Source organism: Camelina sativa, chromosome 12 (genome assembly GCF_030686135.1).
Source record: "Camelina sativa cultivar CO46 ecotype springtype chromosome 12, ASM3068613v1".
In the NCBI taxonomy this organism is placed as follows: domain Eukaryota; kingdom Viridiplantae; phylum Streptophyta; class Magnoliopsida; order Brassicales; family Brassicaceae; genus Camelina; species Camelina sativa.
The window spans coordinates 7,218,221-7,237,707 of record NC_141891.1 but is presented as its reverse complement, the minus strand read 5'-3'; the positions used below and the strand labels follow the sequence as shown (position 1 = coordinate 7,237,707).

Here is a 19,487-nt window from a genome sequence, read left to right as displayed (position 1 = left end):
GTAGATTGGTTTATGTAGCTCCTTAGACTATCTTTACGCGAGAAACGGATGAAAATTTCTCAGAAAATTAAAAAAAAAAAATTATTATATATATTCATTTTTTAATAGGTGTACCAATAAGTAAGTGACACATCTCTATTTAATTCTGAGAAACGGTTCTCCCAGTCCTCCAGCAATGATCGATTACTCCTGATTTCTCTTCTCTCTCTTCTTTTTATTATTTTTTATTTAAAGTAATTTCATGAGTAACCCTTAGTAATCATGCCCTTAGATCATCATTACTCATAGTTACTTCCCACAATTTCTCTTATTAAAAATAAATGAAAAAATACAAAAAAGAAAAAAGAAGAGAGAACGTTGCTTCAGTTACTTTGGCTAGAAGAGTTACTCTTTCTTTTTTTACAGTTGTCAGTTTGTAATTGGTAATATATTAAATATATATATATATTTTTTTGTGTTGAGTAACGTATCAACGTTCTCCGCTGTCGATGCTCTTAGATCATCTACAATGAGAGAAAATCTTTTAGAGGGGGGTATTGGTTTGAGATTTTAAAAGAATTTTAATAACTTTAAAAGTTATGTAGAATATGTTGTTATTCAATCAAGACTTTTTAAAACTCTTTTAAAATTTGGTGTTATTAGTTGTGGATTTATAAAAAGTAATCTAAAATATTGATAAATCTATTGTTATTGGATTAAGAGTTCTATAAAGTCATTAAAAGTTTTATGTTATTCAAATAAAACAAAAGAATCTTGGATTGTTAATGAATTCAAATAATATGTTATTGGTTTAAGATTTTATATCACTTTCTTCATAAAAAAAGTCATGAAAACTCTCTCATCACATAGAGAGATTTGGGAATCATAGTTCATGACTTTTTAGGAGGCAGAGAAGAAGAACCGAAGACCCATCGGTGACCTTCCACCACCGTCCGACGAAAAAAGTGCTTGGTGGATTATACGGTGACCTTCCACCACCGTCCGATGAAGAGAAACCCAGCGAAAACTCCTCCTCATTCTCTCAACTTTCACTTCGACCCTCTCTCTCTTCTTTCTTTATCTCTCTTTCTTCTCTATGTGTGTGTGCATGTTTGTTTACGTCACACTCTGTGCATGTTTGTTTAGATCATGACATTCTTTTTTGTATAAAATTTTGTATCATCACTTCCGTAACAAGATGAGAAACTCTTGTACCTATAACTTGGAGATCGAATATGTCCTTTTTTTGATAAAACCAGAACAACCGATAATGTCAACAGGCGTTGAATAAAGATGATTTTATAGAAGATGATAAGCAAGAGATTTTTTTTTCTTTCACAGAAACGTTGAATCAAAAGAATATTGTGCAATATTTTTTGAAAAATATTTTACAAGATTTTATGAGTGATTTTACAAGATTAGGAAAAAAAATCAGCAAGATTTAAAACAACTTTCTAAACAATCACTTAGAATCCTCAATTTTATACTTTTCATGATTTTATTTGAAGTCATTAAAATTCTCTTAAAATCCCAAACCAATACCTCCCCCTTAATATGGAACTAATAAGAAGTTGACAAGTGTAAAAAAAAACTGAGAAACATTTTTAGTCTGAGGACTTTGAGCAACGTTTTCTCTCATTTTCTCTTCTTTTTGTATTAATTTTTATTAGCTTTTAATAAAAGTTTTTTGGATAAGCAACGACGGTCATAGATGGTCTTATAGTGTATCAGTGTATGTATTACTCAAAGTTTTCTTCCACTTTTAATGTGGGATTTCTCATACACTATATACAATTATCTTTATGATTAAATAAATTTAACTGATACATATTAAAATGAAGTTTTAACTATTCTTTTTTTCAATCATAAATGAGATCACATATTTTGTTGCATTAAGAATACAAATCTGTAATTTCCCGTCAAACATTGATAGGTTATGATATATAATTATATATGTGGACATTAAAATATCAATAGTTTTCTTATTAATTGAAAATTTAAATAAAATAAAGAATAATTAGAAATTTATAATTTTCATGTACTACTAAAAGGTAAACCTTATAAAAGATCCAACAGTATTAAATAAAATCAAGTCATTATGATCTTTATTTTATTGACTTACATTTTTATTTCTATATACTCAAACCAACACAAGAGAGTAAATTATTAAAAATCAAAGCAGAGTTATTTTGCATCATATACTTTAATTTATGTAAAACAAAAGAAACTTAATATTAAAAATAGAGATATCTTTTACATTTATTTGATTTAAACTATATTCTGTATCTAAAATTGCTAAATTAAAGTTCATGCTATAGTCCTTTTTTTTGGGAAAATAAAAGTTAAATGGGCTAGGCTTATAAAAAGAAAGCCCAAGAGGCCAAGACTATATAAGGATTCATGACCCGAGTTTAAGATCCGATTTCAGAATTTGGGAGCAAGAGACACAATTAACAATCGCCGGGAAAAAAAAAAATCGAGAGCGACAACAATGGCACCTTCTTCGTCGAGCGGTCTCACGTTCAAGCTGCATCCTCTGGTGATGCTTAACATATCCGATCACTTCACTAGGGTTAAAACTCAGCTTAACCCTCCCGCCGCTTCTTGCGCAACCGGTAATAGCTCCAGCAACGCCGACGCGATGTTACTGCAAAACCCTAGGGTTTATGGATGCGTGATCGGTCTCCAGATCGGCCGTACGGTTGAGATCTTCAACAGCTTCGAGCTATTGTTTGATCCTACTACTGATACTCTCGATAGATCCTTCCTTGAGAAGAAGCAAGAACTCTGTAAGCTTTTTTTTACATACACTCTCTCTTTATATCGTTCTCGCTTAGGTTCTAATTTGTACGTTTTTGGCGATTTTTAGATAAGAAGGTGTTCCCTAAGTTCTATATATTGGGATGGTACTCTACGGGAAGCGACGCTATGGAATCTGATATGCTTATCCACAAAGCTGTGAGTTGCAGTTTTCATTGTTTCAATCTGAGATGGTTCTCTATTGTTTTGTAGTACTGATTCTGTGAGGTTTTTGTCATCTACAGCTGATGGACATTAATGAATCACCTGTTTATGTTCTTCTAAATCCGGCTATCAATCACTCACAGAAGGATCTTCCTGTGACTATCTACGAAAGCGGTACATTGGTTCTTTCATCATTGATTGTCTTATTTGTTTTAGAGATTATCATCTTATTGACTATTAGAATCAATTGATTGTCTTCAAAACTAGAGTTTCATGTCATTGATGGGATTCCTCAGTCGATTTTTGTGCATACAAGCTATACGATTGAGGTATGTGTTTAGGCCTCTTGATTTTTGTAATTTATCTATGTGATATGAGAGTGGACGTTTGATAACATAGCAGTGGTTGTAAATTCGTGCAGACAGTTGAAGCTGAAAGGATATCGGTTGATCATGTTGCTCATCTTAAGCCATCTGATGGCGGCTCAGCAGCAACTCAATGTAAGCAATTATTGTACCCTGCATATTTATTGTTATCTTGACTTTTTATTGCATGGAGTTTTAGGTTGATTCCTCGATGTTTTGCAGTGGCTGCTCATCTTACTGGAATCCATAGTGCTATCAAGATGCTTAATAGCAGAATCAGAGTGCTCTATCAGTATCTTGTCGCTATGCAGAAAGGTATTTGATATTCTTACTCAAGTCCCAACTCTCGGTCACTCTTTTATATTCATCAAGTTTCTGTAACCTGTACCTTTCTTTCCTGGAGGATATCTATATCATGTGTTTTCCATACGGGGAAGAAAGAATAGAAAAGGGTTAGAAGTTGATATTGAGCAAGAGTAATGTGGTACTAATGACTTGTGTGATTCTTCTGCATCTAGGTGATATTGCTTGCGATAACTCACTTCTGAGACAAGTATCTAGTCTGCTCAGAAGTTTGCCTGCCGCAAAATCGGACAAGTTTCATGAAAATTTCTTGATGGTAAGTAGTGCCTTGCCTTTTTCTAGCAATCTTGGTTGCAAAAGTAGCACTCGGATCTTTTAAATTCTTATTGTAGCTTGTTGTTCTGAATTGATATCTTTATAAACATGATGTTCTATTCTTTTGCAGGAGTACAACGACAAATTGCTGATGTCTTACCTAGCAATGATCACAAATTGTGTCAGGTATGTGCTCGACATGATATTCCATTAAACTATTTGAAGTACAATGATGGACAGACATGCAAATGTTTTGTCTTTTGCTTGATACACTCAATGTTTTACGATACCAAGACAGATGAAATCATCTTTACTTAGTGTAGGGTTACATTGAAATAGGTTTATTACTTAACCTTGCTCAACCATCCTTGTTATAATTAAGATAATGAACACATAGCTAGGGAACTATAAACTTTTCTTCTATTTTTATCTAATCTTGCGCTATACCTTGACCAATACATATGTCACTTACATTCCAATGAAATGTCTTGAACGAATCCTTTTGTAAAATTGATCTCTTACTTTTTTTTTTTTCCAAACTGCAGCAACATGAACGAGGTGGTTGACAAATTCAACACTGCATACGAGCGAAACAGCCGAAGAGGCGGTAGGACTGCGTTCATGTAAAGTTTAGTTTCAGTGTAAAACCTTTTATTTTTTTTGGGTGGTCTGGTTCTAAAGTGAAGGGAAAGTTAGAACTCTTTAAGGCATTGTACTTTTGGGAACCAAACAGCTAAGGAAGTTTTTCTTCTGCGTAAGCTTTGTGTAGACAAAAGCTAAGGTTAGGGCTAACCAAATTTTGTGACATGACTTTGAGTCTTTGAAACAAATCAACTTTTCCCTTCCCTCAAATTTTCAGGACCATTTATTCAAAATCAAAATAACCCGTGAACAAAGAAATTTGTTTCATATCTGTGGTAATCTACTCATTATCTCTCTGTATATCAATGAGCTCGCTGACAATCCAAGTCCCTGTTGTGACACTGGTTCCACCTTCGGCTCGGCTTTTAACTGCAACATTAGGCCAGCTGGATCACCTATGTCAGGCGTGGGCTGGTTGGGAAGCTTCTCTTGCCCAATAGTTAAACCAGGCATTGAAAAATCAGATAGCTCAGATTGGCCTATGTAAACAGAGAAACCTGAAGGAGGCTTCAGGTGTGGCGGTAAGTCAAATAGAGATGAGTTGGCTCTGACTACCTCAGATCTACTATGTGGCACTGGATAATGCACATTGTGGTTGCGGGTCTGAGTCGCTAAACCGCCTTGGAGAGTCCCTGAACTGCCTGAACCGACGAGGCTGCTGTTGCGTGCTGCTGGTACAACGTGGGTGTGCTTGCCTATATAAGTTGTTAGTACGCTCTTGAAGTCATCAGAAACTCTCTCTACATGCTTTGTCACGGCACATCCATTAGCTGTGCATTTATAGTAACTCCTGTAACATAGAATACAGATTACGATGGAGATTCATGGACTAAAGATGCAACAAAGGGAGAGCAGTAGAACAGAGCATTTGGATACAAGAACCTTGGATTCGGGTTTCCTTTAACAACTTTTTGCCCATACTTGCGCCAGCGATAACCATCATCTAGGATGTCAATGTCACTTGTGGTCTGCACCACGACTCTTGGCTCACGGCTGGCTCGGGTTGATCCACTCATTTCTGCTGGATAAGCTTCGAGTTTCCTGATACGTGAATGGCATCAGAAGTCAGAACGTCTTGTCTTTCTAAGTATGTTAATGGTAATTAAGGCAAATTTTCTTACCTTCTCTTTGACTCAGATTCATCTTCTTCTCCCTCATAACTCAGGGAGACACTCATGTGGGACGTTCGATCATCTTCCTCTTCATCTCTAAAGAAGGCATCAGCTGCTGCATCACTGTATCCGAACTGAGTCTCGCTTTTTACCTGCATTGATCTAGAATGGCTTCCGTATTCAGATACAGGTGATGTCCAGTCTATGTTCTCATTGGTTCCAGCAAAACCTTCTTGTTCGGTTCCAATCCCTGAGCGGCGGTTAGGTGGAGGTTTGGGGTGATTATGAGATCCCGCGTATATGATCTCTATAATATGACCCTCCCGAGACCGTTCAACCTTCTTCTTGACCTCACAATTCGGGTGCGTGCACTTGTAATAACTCCGTGGATACTCACTTCCTTTAACTAGCTTCTGTCCGTATTTTCTCCAGTTGTATCCATCATCTGCAGGTGCACCACTAGCCATCGAGTCTCCTAAACCGCCTAGCTGTCGTTGCTCATAGTCTTGGGAGTCATCGGGTTCTAAACCGATGTTTGTAGGATCAAGGCTACTTCCTGAAATGGATTGGAAGGCCAGGGATGTGGTAATGTCGTCAAATAACTCATCTTTAGCCTTATCAGAAGGTAGTGATAAGAACTTCCCAGTTGTTGGAGATGGCTGAACTTACAAGTGAGAAAAGATTTCAGATACGGATTGGCAAAAGAGAAAGACGATAATGACAATGTTCAAAAACACAAAAAAAAAGTTACCAATGGGTTTGAGAGGAAAACAGGAGACTCTAACAGAGTTGCAGGACTAACACCAGGAGAAGAGATGGTTAAACATGTTGACTGAAAAATATCTTCAGTGTTTAAACTTGGTGCACTAAACCCGGATCTCGCTTCAATCCTTTCACGAAGAGCTCCTCCTGAATAACCTGGTGTCTTGTGAAAGCTGGTTTGCATAGAATCAGCCATTACAGGGCTTAACCTGACCTGTGACACAAGTTATTATTACCTTAAAACCTATTAGTTAAAATGATAGCAGAACAGTTAATTCTTAGCTTCTGTAATAAGTTTCGAATCCAAAAACACAACGTGAGAGAACTCATGCTGAAAAATGTACAACGATGGAGATAAAAGAGTGATAATTACCGGATTGATTGATTAATGCATGCAGTAAATGACACCGATCAGACGCCGTTTAGACTGTACGAAAGATCGAAACATGGGGCTGGTCTCTGTTCCTCTGCCTATCTCTGTCTCTCTCTTTTCTTATGGGTTTGTTCACAAACAATGATCAAAAGGAATATAAGAAATCTTGTGTAGTAAAAGTCTCTTGCTCTCTATCGTTCTTGATTATCGGTGTTACCCTAAACACAATGAAGATGTATGGCAAAAGAAACTACATAGCTTAGTTAGATAAATTTTCTCCCTATTTTTCTCAAGATCCGAACAAAAAAAAATTTATATTTTTTCTACAATGTTTAAAAAATAATCCACAAAAATTTCACCAACCGTTTAACTATTTTTAGAAATATGCATTGTTCCTTTTTGATACACACACTTTAAATAAAATTCATTGATGAATTAATTTACATTTTAATATGTTGTATTAGTTTATGTATGTGAAGTTATTTCAACAATGTATATTCTACATCATGACTTGAATGTCATTATAAGACATAATTTTGTAATTTGGTTTTTAAAAAGCGAGTTATTATATTATAAGTAATTTAATATTTGGTTATACTTTTTGTTTTAATATACTTGGTTTCTTGAAATTCTTTCATATTATAGTGACATATTATTGACATTGCTATAACAAATCAATTTAGAGTGTTTATAGTTTCTAACTTTACATCAAGTTTCAATATTTTAAAAATATTTCAAAATAAATTATTTAAAGTCTATTATATTATATAAAATTATAAAATTCAATAAAAAATATATAAAATTGAATTTAAATATTCAAATTTTGACCCCTTACTCAGTAAATTTTTTAATTCAATATATATTATTTTTAAAGAATAATATTACTAAAGATTCAGTATTTTATAGATTGAATAATTTATATTTGTTTTTAAAAATTCAACTTATGGTATATCCGGAAATAAAAGTATTTTTTAATTATAAAAAATAATATGATAATTTATTTTTTTCACAAAATAGACTTATATATAAAAATTACAAGTGAAGTATAATGATAATTAATAAATTAATATGTTAAGTTAGATATTAAAAGATTTTATTTGATGAATAATTTAATAAAGGAAATTAATATGGTAAGTTAGATCATGTCAAATGATTATTTAGAATATTCTCTTTAAGATTTTCGGAAACAACGTGATTTAGTAATAAAATATTCCAAAAAATAAATTAAGGTTGCACCCACTATTTAACTTGTAACCAATTAATCTATCAATTAATGTATAACCTATTTGTAACCAACTTATTAAAATTATATAGTCTACAAAACAATGTTGTGTACTTCCGTTTTATTATAAAGGGGGTTTCTCTATATAAAACAGAAACAAACAAAAATTGAATTTGATATCAAGATGAAAAAATAGGATAAACATGCAATATTCATACATAATTTGTCGTTATATCATTGTCCAAATTTAAATTCTTTATATATAATCTTTTATGATTTAAAGTCACAATCTCTATAATCATAATTTTTAGCGATTGATCCTAATACATTGAAAGTTACTACAATCAAAGTCTATAAAGCTAGTCTAAACTAATAGTCGTTAACAGTCATCCCCTTAGTTCGCTTTTAGTACTCACACTAGTCATGTTGATTGTGTTTTACATCTCTAGCTTAACATGCATTAACACATTTAGTTCGGTTTTATCTTAAAAAAATACACACACACACATCTCTGGCTTATAAATTCATTGATGAATTAATTGACACTTGAATTGTTTTCAGTTATTTTAAGATCTATATCTCTATATAAAACAAAAACAAACAAAACTTGAACTTGACATCAAGATGAAAAATATGATAAACATGCAATATTCATACATAATTTGTAGTTATATCATTGTCCAAATTTAAATTCTATATAATCTCTTATGATTTAAAATTACAATCTCTATGATAGATTACTAACAATATTACACATATTACTAACAGTATACGTTCTAATTGATCCTAATACATTGAAAATTACTACAATCAAAATCTATACAGCAAAAAATACTTATAGTCTAAAATAATAGTCGTTATCAATCATTACTAATATATAATTTATATTTTGGTTTATATGGTAAGTACTTCTCATATGGTAAAACGAAAAATAATTATACTAAATAGAAACTTTTTAATCCAATTTTGGTAAGTTATTTAAGGGTTTGACTAGTTTGTTAGAAAAAGAAAAGGAATAACATAATAACTAAATAATTGTTAGTGGAAACAAGTTTTTTTTTTTGGGTCAAATTTAGTGGAAACGAGTAGAAATGCTTTTGTAAAATAATTATTTACAGTATGTTATAAAACTAGCTTTTGTAAATTAATCATGTTTTGTATATTTTTTTTTAAAATGCTAGTAGTATATAGTAGAATCACTTATCCAACACATAAAATTGGGAGAATTTAGTAAATAATAATAGAAAATAGCAGAGTTACGTTTTAAAAACAAGAATAAAATTCTGTATATCATTTTATCTCCATGTATATTAATTTAAGAGGTTCTTTAATTTACGTGTGCAATCAAGTTCAAGTAAAACGTGGGACAAACCATATACACAGATTTCGTTTCAGAAAAAATCCAGTTAACCAAAGAGAATAAACAAGTAGTTATTTTAATTAGTCCAAATCAAAGTCCACACTTGAACACTACTATATTATTATACTATGATAATATCGATATTTTTATGTGATTGGTCCATATCGCAAATAATTAATGGTAGGCCCTAGAGAGAGACTGAATCATACGTGCAACGAAGGCGCGTGAAGTGAAAGCTGACGTGGCGTGTTCATGCTTTCCTTCTTTGCATCCCAATAATAAAATAAATATATTTGTAGAAAGAAAGAAAGAAGGAGAAAGAAACACTTTTGATTGAGAGACGCAAAAAAATAAAAATGTGAAAAAAACCCCAAAAAGAAACAAAAATCGTTAATAGAGCCGATCGATATCTTCGCCGCTGAAATCTGGAGATTGATTTGAGAATTACAGTTACTGAGAGACTCGTCTCCGTCATCTGAGATCGGAGGAATTTTTATCCTGTGATTTCTCTTTCCGTGATTTTGTTGACTGTGCTGTATCATTTTGTGGTGGAGGAGGAAACTATTCTCTAGGGTTCTTCTTTACTAGATGAAGTGAGAAACTTGATTGAGTACCACCACCACCATTATTACAATCTCCACATCAGATTACCCGTTCCTTCTACCTAATCGGACATAGGGAACCCCTATGATCGGACAAGAGAGAAGAGGTTAGATCTTCTGTTCTGTGAAGCTGCAATAACCCTCAAAGGTTTCTTAGACAAAAATGGTTTCGCTACTACTACTACTGTGAGTTCCTTGAAATCAGAACTGGGTTTTTTTTGTTTAGTGTATATTTAGGGGACAAATAAAGATGCATGCTAGGCAACGCAATCTTGGGAATGGTTACAGATCTGGTTCTATTGGAATGGGTTCTCGAATTTCTCCTGATCGTCCTATGAGAGGACATGGTTTCTATGGTTCTGATCACCAGCACCGTGGCTTTAACCGTGGATACGGACGAGGAAGGGGCCGCTCTAAATCATACCAGAATCAGCTGCCTCCTCCTCTGCCTCATCCACCTGTGCAACGTAGAAGTGGTGGTGGCGGTAATGACGTTTTCATGGAGGCAGGTCGTCTAGCAACAGAGTACTTGGTTTCTCAAGGTGTTTTGCCACAAACTGTGCTTTCCAATAAATGGCAGAACGGTAGTAATTTCAGGAAGCAGTCTGGTGAGTTTCAGAGTTCCAGGTCACAAGATGCATCGCGAATGGATGCTTCAGCTCCTCCCCCAGATAAAAGGAGGTATGTTGATGGCTATAGCTCTGCTGGCTCCAGGAATAGTTTGAAAGGAAGGAGGTCTCACTCTCACCGTTATGATTCGGATTTTGGAAGGAGCGGATCTTGGTCTGAGAGGAGTAAAGCTTTTGAGGCCGAGACTGGTGATGACTCTGTGTCTGGGCATCAAGAAGAGCAGCCATTAGCTGAAGATATTGCTAGTTCTGTTCAGCGGTCAGCCTCCGGTGAGTTCATGAGAAAGCGTGAAGGAGCGGGTGACTCTGAGTCTGTGCTGGACAAGTACAATCTCCAGGATGAGGCACAGTCTAAGACAGGTTCCTCGAGTGCCGGGAAAGAGATAGTACACGATTGCGAAATCTCAAAAGTATCCGAAGGTTCTTCTAGCTTGAGTGCTGGATCAGGAGAGATGAAAGGTAGGTCTGTTGGTAATAATGGTGGAGAGAATGAGAACCAGACCGCTACTGAAGATGGATCAGTCCATCAACGTTTTGAAGATGCATCTATTGATCAACATTGTGGAGGTGATGAATCATTCACCAAGAGTGATATTGATTTGGCAACGCTGTGTAAATTTGAGAAGGTGCCTACGAGGACACGCTCTTCTCTGACTACAAAGAACCCAAGGCATCATTTGAGTCAAAATATCAAGGAAACCACTTCTGGACTCCTAGAAGAAGATCAAACCCAAAAGCGATGTGAGACTCGAGACCAATCATCTGGAAAAGCTGATAGTACTGGCGATGGAAATATCAGTTACCAAGTTGAAGCTTTGGCTCTTGTTCAATTTGTTGAGAACAGTACATGTCATAGGTCTAATTCTTTCCCCAATAGCATTCTCAGGGATAATAGTGAGAAAGAGTCAGGATTAGAATTGCCTAATCTGCACAGATCACATTCGGTGGGGAAAGTAGGTGAGAAACGGGTTTGTGAAGACAGTGACTTGGAGGAGGCAGCAAAAAGACAGAGAGATTGGGTTCTTTTGCTAGTTTCTGAAGCCAATGAACGCGAAACCCAATGCAAACCTGAAGAAGAAGAAGAAGAAGAAGAAGAAGAAGAAGAAGAAGAAGAAGAAGAAGAAGAGCCAAGCTCATTCAACAAAAGACTTATTGACCCTGCTGCTGGAAGAAGGTTCAGCAATGAAAGTCTGGTTAATAACTCTACACACACGGGCGAAACAGGTCCTGGGTATGCTGAAGAACACCAGCTGTTTCCTGCTTCATTTAAGATCTGTGACCTAAATCTAGGGGGAGCGTCAGATGTGAATGATGGCAAAAGGGGATCTGGTAAAGCTGTTGACTTTGATCTCTCAATCAGCAGTTCTAGTAAGTCTCTTGAGTTCAGTACCAGTACTCGGATGAGCAATGGTAAAGAGATAGAAGTGATTGATTTGGATGATGATTCTCCAGAGGTGGTAAAGTCCAGCAATGATCAGGGAAGAAAGTACGGCTAAGTCCTACTCTACACCTATATACCTACGCACATGTTATACATTTGGCTAATGGGTGTTTGACTAACATATGTAACAGGCAGGAAGCTGCTCCATATATGGGGATCGATGATGTTCCAGACTACAATGAAGGACTCATGATGGTAGAGTTTCTTGATTCCTTTGGAAACATTCCTCCAATAAACCCGGGTAGCAGTAGTGTGCCACAGAATAACAACACAGTTAGCCTTCAAGATCGAGAGGTACTTACTCTACTTGTCAAGTGTTAGGTGAGGATAGAAATTGGGTTTTGGTGCTAACTTCCTCTGACAACGTCTCAGGGAGCTATTGGAAATGACCAAGTAGCAAATAATACAGACGATGATTCGATATTCATGTCACTGGGCGAAATACCACTGAGTAAGCCGACAACAAACCATCAGAGTGTATTATTTCGCTTTTGTTATTAGCTTCTTATATAGCTGATTGACTAATTATGTGTGTGCAGCATTCTTGCAAGCTTGGGACCAACCTCCAGCTCGAGGCTACGAGAAGCCTTTCTGATTCGCCTTATATTATGTATTTTTCTCTCTCTATCTCTCTCTCAGTGTAATGAGTGTGTAGCCCATATCGTTTGCGTTAATCCTCTCAGGATGTAAGATTGTGACTTTTTTTTTTGTGTTTGATGATCGTAACCTTGTAATCTTCTGTTTATTCTCCAGTCCAGTGTCCCCCATGCTTGTAGGTTAATTGAAAGGTTTCATTCAACTTTTACATCAGTGCCTAGAAACAATGTAAAAAATAACCAAAGCCCCACAAGGCATTATTATCAAATGATATTTTTGTTAGGAATGAATGAGGTGTCCAATCTGACGGTCAAAAATGACTAAGTTGATGCTGAGAGTGCATCCGATTTCGCCACGTGTTTTATTCCAACCACCCACACGTCTATGTATGTGTTCGTTTATTTTCTCCAAAAAAAAAAAAAACGAATTTTTTTCTAAAAGGAACAAAATTTGATCGTGAGGAAAAAAGAAAAAGGAATAAACTTTATATTCCGACAATGAAACTTTCCACATTGAAGGGGTGGTTAATATAGATAGATCTGCGAATCCGATCATCGAATCGGGATTAGGGTTTTCACTTTTTTACGTTTTCGTACCCTTTTTCTCCAAAACCATACGTATGTATGTGTTGTTCTTCCATTGATTGAGCTTTTTGGATTTTTGGGAATCATTCATTGCTCTTGATTGATCTGGTAGATGTTGGTGGGCGCATGGTAGGCAAATTTCACAACTTTATATATATTCGTGTTTATTTATCTAACCGTCAAGGAACGAATTGAGTTTTGTAACTTTGGTGGTGAGTTGACTTTTGATTCTCCTCTTGATTGGTTTTATTTTGGGTTATTGATTTTGAGCTACCGTTACCTTGCTTCTGAAGCCGATATGATTTTTGGAATCTTGTGAATTTTGAGGGAGAGAGAGATTTTTTATTTTATTTTGTGGAGTTGATGGATTTGGAGAGTGAAAGCTCTGCGCTTGAGTCTGTTGACGATAATGTTTTGATTCAACAAAGTGCTAATGATGATGGTAGGAGTTTGGACAACGGGTCTTTCTCAGACGAGAGTGTGAAACTTGTTTCCACTTCTTCTACTTATGTTGAAATCGGTAATAATAATAAACCCATGGATGATTTTGATTCACCTGGTCCTGGTGGTGGTCGTGGTTCTTCTTCTCCTGTTTCCAAGGGACAAGGTTTGAGAAAATGGAGACGGATCAGGAGAGACCTTGTTGTTGTTAAGGACACATCTGCCAATACGGAGAATAATAGTAGCAAAGTTTTGAAGAAAAGGGTGTCAGGTGCTGCTCATTCACATGGTAAACAGATGCTGTTTCAGTCACCCGAAGTCGAACAAGAGAGTCAGGGATCTATTGGGTCTGTGAATATGTTGAAAAGTACCGGTGATGGTTTTGATTTACTTGGGAGTAGTGGTTATGACTCTAGGTTTGTGGCAGGGATTGGTTTTTCAGCTGGTATTGATTTAGAAAAAGATGATGATCGTAGTAGCAGCAAGTCCTCGACGGCTGCAAGAGCTCCTAATGTTATTAGGTATGAGAAGCCAATGATTAGTTCAGGTCAGAGAGGAAACAGTCGTGTAGAGAATAGTAAGAAACATAGAGGAGATAAGGGGATCGATATTGACAAGGATAATTCCAGCTTGGAATCTGATTCAAGAAAGCAGAGTGGGAGAATGATGGATTTCAACAGTGGAGAAAATGGTGATGAAGCAGATATGAATGGAGAAACTTCAATGAGAAAAGATGATGCGGGAGGAGAAGGAGAAGAGTCGGTGAACACGAACGATCGTTATTCAGAAGAACTTGATCCATTAACAGAGGCCATTGACGGTTTCTTGGTCTTGCGAGATGCTCTTGAGAAAGGTATAGCAATCTATACTTACATTATTTTTACGTCTGTTCTATATCTATGTCTTGTTATGAGCATGCATTCTCATGTTGGAATCAACTAATAACATCACATGAAAAATGATTTATCATGTTTAATGGGATGCAGAGGTTCAGGAATTTCAGGAGATAGGGAAGGAACCAATGCCACAACATCATGAACAAGCCAGCGAAGTAAGTTCACCTCGCTCGGAGATTGTAACCCTGGTTAACAATGTTGAGCAACTGGAGATCAAGCTAGAAGAAACAAGGTCCATGCTCGAGGTGAAAGAATCACACATCCGTGAGCTTGAATCCACCACGAACCATAACAAACACTCGTTGGGAGGGACAGAGACCGTGGTTGAAGATATCTTCCGGCAAAAGATTGAGGCCGAGATTGAATATCTAATATATTCAAGATCTATTGATAACTTGAACAGTCAGATGAAGTTGATTGATGAAGAAGAGTCATTGGCAAAAGAGCAAACCCACGAGGCGCTGAACAAGCTAGGAAAAGTACAAATGAAGGCTGCAAATTTAACAAACAGAGCTCAAGACCTGCAAAACGAGTGCATAGAAATCACCGGAACCATCAAGAAGACAGCATGTAAGACCACTTCATGCTTTCTTATACAGTTAGTATTGATGCTAACAGTAGTTTTGTCGTTCCTGTCTCAATTGTTGCCGAAGCCAGATATTGTTGTACCCACATGACATTTGATTTTTGATGCAAACTGAGTTTTTCTTTGGCTTTTGGCTTTTCTTGTTAACATTTCGGCTATAAGTTTTGCCTTTTGGCTTTTCTTCTTCTTTTGTTGTTTTTTTTTTCTTTGGAGATAAAACTAGTCTCTACACTTGGTCAGTAAACAGAACAGTTTGAGAATTCTATCTATTTTGTTAGCTAATAAGGTATCAAAGTGCAATTGTTCGTCAGCTCTTTCACTTTCCTTTGATTGATCAAGTCAGCACCAAGAAAGCCAAAACAGCAGTCGCAGCAGAGATCAACAGCGTGATGAGATGAGGAGGGTTCGAATCAGCGGTTGAGGAGGCTTTTAGGTTTGGTGAATAGAAAGGTGGTATAGGGCAAACAAGTCCATCTTTCCTTTCTCTGCACTCGTTAGCGAAAAGACCAGGAGGGTAGTTACCGTAAATATTCATGTAGCTGAACATTGTCTGGGCACAATCACTATTCATGTCGTTGATCTCAATCGCGTAACGACATGCAAAGTCTTTAAACGCCAAACAACATTCTTTAGCTGGAAACGCTGGGCCTTTGCACCGCCTTGTCAAGACCTTGTAGTCCATATACTCAAAGTTAACTTCACATTCTGTTTCAAACCAAACGAAAACACAAGTGCAGTGTCACACCACTTATATATGGCACAAATTTAATATACCAACCCAATCAGATTTGAAACTTAACCAAACAACCCACCCACAAAAATACTATTAGATATTAAAATCAAGATTGAGGAAATTGGTTTTGTTATGAGTCCATGTAGTATACACTATACAGACATCAATATTACATGGCATCAGAATTATATCATTCACACATATGCAAAAGCAAAAGTAAATGAGGCCATAGACTTATATTACTCACACATCAATATTTTTAATTAGACATGTCAATGAGTTTTACATTACTCACACATCGGCTTACAAAAGCAAAAGTAAATTGCCAAATATATATCTAACCATCAAATTGAAAGGGATACGTTACATACTTACTTTTCTTGGCATTAAGAAGGTTCCTTCCACTAACCGAGGTCTGACATTCGAACACGTTATCTACAATTAAGGACCCAGATCATAAGTTTATTACCATGTATCTCCAAAAACCCAAAAATAACTAATATGAATTAGATATTCAGAGAGTTAAACAAAATAATTATGGGGGAATAAGGAAGACAATTATAAAAGACATACCCGAGATGGAACTCGAAGTGGAGAGAGATATCAATAATAATGCTATCGGAAGGAATAATAATAATGTCAGCTCCATGAATTGTTTTTGTTACATGAGCTGATAAAAAAATCAAATGAAAGAATACTCGAGCAAGGGTTTTTTTTTTCTAATTTTAATTTCGAAACCCTATTAGGGAGACGACAGATAACATAAGAGAAATTAACGTTTTCCTAATTTAAACGGTAGTTGTTTTGAAAACGCCAGAGCAATTAAATGACTTAAACAACTAGAATGAAAAAGTAAACAAACCCTCGGAAGTTAATTTATGTTTATTTGTTTTAAGAACCCCAAATATCTAATTATTTCAGAAAGCCCCTCAACTTTTTGAGACAAAAACACTCTGAAACATCCATACATTAACAATTTTTGTAGACTGAAAAAAATGAACTAAGTCCAAGATTGTAACAATGAAAAAATTGCAGATGATACATAAAGTGTATGAAAAAAATGTTTGATTGTGCATAAAAAAAATTTAAATGCAATAAGTTATTATTATCGACATTGGATCACAACAAAATCATGTACATTTCTTGCATGGACCAGATTATAGAATAACATTATTTTTTTAATTAGGGTGATCAATTGAAATATTAAACAACGTACGTCCTGGTGGGAATTAGGGTGACTCTCTCTACTCTCTAGTACATTATATATATACAATATTCCCTACAAAATATTTAGTTATTGATTTTAGTTAGCATCCGTTGGAATAATTTCGTGTTTTATGATAAAACGAATGAAAATTTTATATGATGGAGAGTTACTGTTTTCTTATTGATGATACTATCGAACTGTATAATATAGTATACTAGAATGAGTCCCACGCGTTGCGTGAGTTAATAATATAGAAAATTTATTATGGAGTTTAATATATTGAGATTTGTTTATATTTTTTTCTCAAATTGATTATTTTGTATTTCATATTAGTTAGAGTAAAAATTATCTTATAACTTCTTAACAAAGTACTTGTAGCAAAATATTAGATATGTGCAATACCAAAATGTAGGAAATAATACATTTAACAAATTGGACTACAAAAAAATTGAATTTATAATTAAGTTACGTAAAGTAAAGTGTTTTTTTTGGAATATCAAATTTTTCTTTTGTTTATTGGCAATAGTTAAGTAAGAATTTTTTTACAAAAAAAAACTATAAAGGAATCTTAACGATAAATGTTGAGATATATATATAGTAAGTAAAACTTAATATTTGTTAAACAAAAAAAACAATGTCTCTATTATATTTGTGTTCCTATGATGGAGATGTCCACTGTTGATAACATGATTATATTTATTATATTTATTAAAAAAATTTGTGTTAATTTGGTTGTAGTGACTCATTAGGATGATGGAAATACTGAAAATGTTGTTATTTATTATGCAAGTTGGAAAGAGTAGCAAAGTTTTTTTTTTAAGGTTAGTTTTAGAAAACAGAAAAACTATTATTTATAACAAATATATTTTGTGGAGTATTAATGTTTTTTAAAAACTTCATACGTTACAATAGTAACTGCTCACTCTTTAATTTCTTTAAGATTAATTGCTTTCATACATTTAATATTCCCTACAAAATATTTAGTTATTGATTTTAGTTAGCATCCGTTGGAATAATTTCGTGTTTTATGATAAAACGAATGAAAATTTTATATGATGGAGAGTTACTGTTTTCTTATTGATGATACTATCGAACTGTATAATATAGTATACTAGAATGAGTCCCACGCGTTGCGTGAGTTAATAATATAGAAAATTTATTATGGAGTTTAATATATTGAGATTTGTTTATATTTTTTTCTCAAATTGATTATTTTGTATTTCATATTAGTTAGAGTAAAAATTATCTTATAACTTCTTAACAAAGTACTTGTAGCAAAATATTAGATATGTGCAATACCAAAATGTAGGAAATAATACATTTAACAAATTGGACTACAAAAAAATTGAATTTATAATTAAGTTACGTAAAGTAAAGTGTTTTTTTTGGAATATCAAATTTTTCTTTTGTTTATTGGCAATAGTTAAGTAAGAATTTTTTTACAAAAAAAAACTATAAAGGAATCTTAACGATAAATGTTGAGATATATATATAGTAAGTAAAACTTAATATTTGTTAAACAAAAAAAACAATGTCTCTATTATATTTGTGTTCCTATGATGGAGATGTCCACTGTTGATAACATGATTATATTTATTATATTTATTAAAAAAATTTGTGTTAATTTGGTTGTAGTGACTCATTAGGATGATGGAAATACTGAAAATGTTGTTATTTATTATGCAAGTTGGAAAGAGTAGCAAAGTTTTTTTTTTAAGGTTAGTTTTAGAAAACAGAAAAACTATTATTTATAACAAATATATTTTGTGGAGTATTAATGTTTTTTAAAAACTTCATACGTTACAATAGTAACTGCTCACTCTTTAATTTCTTTAAGATTAATTGCTTTCATACATTTAAGATTTTGAATTTTTAGAATTAAATGTATTTATTATGGTTATTAATTCAAAAACTTGTTCTTATAAACTTCCATGTAGCATCTCGTCTTTTAACAGGTGTCTTCTAAAAAGTAAATATATTGTTACTTTTTGTAAACTGAATTTATTTATATAATTATACTTAAAAAATAAATATCAAATTGCATAAGTTAAAAAAAAAATTTAAGATACAAAAGTTTTGGTTAAAAACTTAGATAACGCTAACATAATTTAAAGATATTAAGATAATAATAATTTTCCTTAAAAACACATTTTTCTAGATTTTCTTTGTTTTTTTCTTCATCATTTGAAGTGAAAAAAATAAACCATATTATGGTAAATATTAAACCAATAATATATTTTGCTGATTCGAATTCTCGTGGAATTGAACATATAAGAAGGAAGGGTGGGGAAGAGAGAACGACGAGGAAGAGGAGAAGTCGGAATTCAGAGATTCTGTCGGTTTTTCTTTGAGAAGTCGTTAAAATTCTGTGGCC

The 19,487-nt window shown here is 34.1% G+C and overlaps 5 protein-coding genes across 5 annotated transcripts; 3 read left to right on the top strand and 2 right to left on the bottom strand.

Moving 5' to 3' along the window:
* The first annotated feature begins 2,332 nt into the window (after positions 1–2,332).
* Positions 2,333–4,778, top strand: LOC104730764 (COP9 signalosome complex subunit 6b). The gene is made up of 9 exons (XM_010449971.3): positions 2,333–2,768; positions 2,849–2,937; positions 3,024–3,117; positions 3,211–3,272; positions 3,365–3,443; positions 3,531–3,623; positions 3,827–3,927; positions 4,057–4,112; positions 4,472–4,778. The coding sequence occupies exons 1-9, from the start codon at positions 2,471–2,473 to the stop codon at positions 4,551–4,553; spliced, it is 954 nt and encodes a 317-aa protein (XP_010448273.2). The 5' UTR covers positions 2,333–2,470; the 3' UTR covers positions 4,554–4,778.
* A 54-nt stretch (positions 4,779–4,832) lies between these two features.
* LOC104730765 (putative WRKY transcription factor 34) lies at positions 4,833–6,638 on the bottom strand. Its single transcript, XM_019233406.2, has 4 exons — positions 6,432–6,638; positions 5,690–6,339; positions 5,451–5,609; positions 4,833–5,358 (listed from the first exon to the last, which is right to left on the bottom strand). The coding sequence occupies exons 1-4, from the start codon at positions 6,636–6,638 to the stop codon at positions 4,833–4,835; spliced, it is 1,542 nt and encodes a 513-aa protein (XP_019088951.2).
* A 3,050-nt stretch (positions 6,639–9,688) lies between these two features.
* LOC104730763 (uncharacterized protein At4g26450) lies at positions 9,689–12,874 on the top strand. Its single transcript, XM_087479013.1, has 4 exons — positions 9,689–12,114; positions 12,201–12,363; positions 12,442–12,520; positions 12,609–12,874. The coding sequence occupies exons 1-4, from the start codon at positions 10,250–10,252 to the stop codon at positions 12,662–12,664; spliced, it is 2,163 nt and encodes a 720-aa protein (XP_087335139.1). The 5' UTR covers positions 9,689–10,249; the 3' UTR covers positions 12,665–12,874.
* Positions 12,875–13,061: 187 nt separating this feature from the next.
* LOC104730762 (WPP domain-interacting protein 1) lies at positions 13,062–15,433 on the top strand. The gene is made up of 2 exons (XM_010449968.3): positions 13,062–14,544; positions 14,678–15,433. The coding sequence occupies exons 1-2, from the start codon at positions 13,614–13,616 to the stop codon at positions 15,262–15,264; spliced, it is 1,518 nt and encodes a 505-aa protein (XP_010448270.1). The 5' UTR covers positions 13,062–13,613; the 3' UTR covers positions 15,265–15,433.
* LOC104730761 (GPI-anchored protein LORELEI-like) lies at positions 15,057–16,555 on the bottom strand. The gene is made up of 3 exons (XM_010449967.2): positions 16,480–16,555; positions 16,282–16,341; positions 15,057–15,878 (listed from the first exon to the last, which is right to left on the bottom strand). The coding sequence occupies exons 1-3, from the start codon at positions 16,553–16,555 to the stop codon at positions 15,508–15,510; spliced, it is 507 nt and encodes a 168-aa protein (XP_010448269.1). The 3' UTR covers positions 15,057–15,507.
* Positions 16,556–19,487: the final 2,932 nt, after the last annotated feature.

Coding starts and splice junctions, on each gene's coding strand:
- LOC104730764 (XM_010449971.3), top strand. CDS start 2,471: ATGGCACCTTCTTCGTCGAGCGGTCTCACGTTCAAGCTGCATCCTCTG. Junction 2,769..2,848: donor TGAGAAGAAGCAAGAACTCT/GTAAGCTTTTTT, acceptor GGCGATTTTTAG/ATAAGAAGGTGTTCCCTAAG. Junction 3,624..3,826: donor TCTTGTCGCTATGCAGAAAG/GTATTTGATATT, acceptor TTCTGCATCTAG/GTGATATTGCTTGCGATAAC.
- LOC104730765 (XM_019233406.2), bottom strand. CDS start 6,638: ATGGCTGATTCTATGCAAACCAGCTTTCACAAGACACCAGGTTATTCA. Junction 5,610..5,689: donor GAATCTGAGTCAAAGAGAAG/GTAAGAAAATTT, acceptor TTCACGTATCAG/GAAACTCGAAGCTTATCCAG. Junction 5,359..5,450: donor AAAGGAAACCCGAATCCAAG/GTTCTTGTATCC, acceptor TCTATGTTACAG/GAGTTACTATAAATGCACAG.
- LOC104730763 (XM_087479013.1), top strand. CDS start 10,250: ATGCATGCTAGGCAACGCAATCTTGGGAATGGTTACAGATCTGGTTCT. Junction 12,115..12,200: donor AGCAATGATCAGGGAAGAAA/GTACGGCTAAGT, acceptor CATATGTAACAG/GCAGGAAGCTGCTCCATATA. Junction 12,521..12,608: donor ACTGGGCGAAATACCACTGA/GTAAGCCGACAA, acceptor ATGTGTGTGCAG/CATTCTTGCAAGCTTGGGAC.
- LOC104730762 (XM_010449968.3), top strand. CDS start 13,614: ATGGATTTGGAGAGTGAAAGCTCTGCGCTTGAGTCTGTTGACGATAAT. Junction 14,545..14,677: donor GCGAGATGCTCTTGAGAAAG/GTATAGCAATCT, acceptor AATGGGATGCAG/AGGTTCAGGAATTTCAGGAG.
- LOC104730761 (XM_010449967.2), bottom strand. CDS start 16,555: ATGGAGCTGACATTATTATTATTCCTTCCGATAGCATTATTATTGATA. Junction 16,342..16,479: donor CACTTCGAGTTCCATCTCGG/GTATGTCTTTTA, acceptor CCTTAATTGTAG/ATAACGTGTTCGAATGTCAG. Junction 15,879..16,281: donor CCTTCTTAATGCCAAGAAAA/GTAAGTATGTAA, acceptor GGTTTGAAACAG/AATGTGAAGTTAACTTTGAG.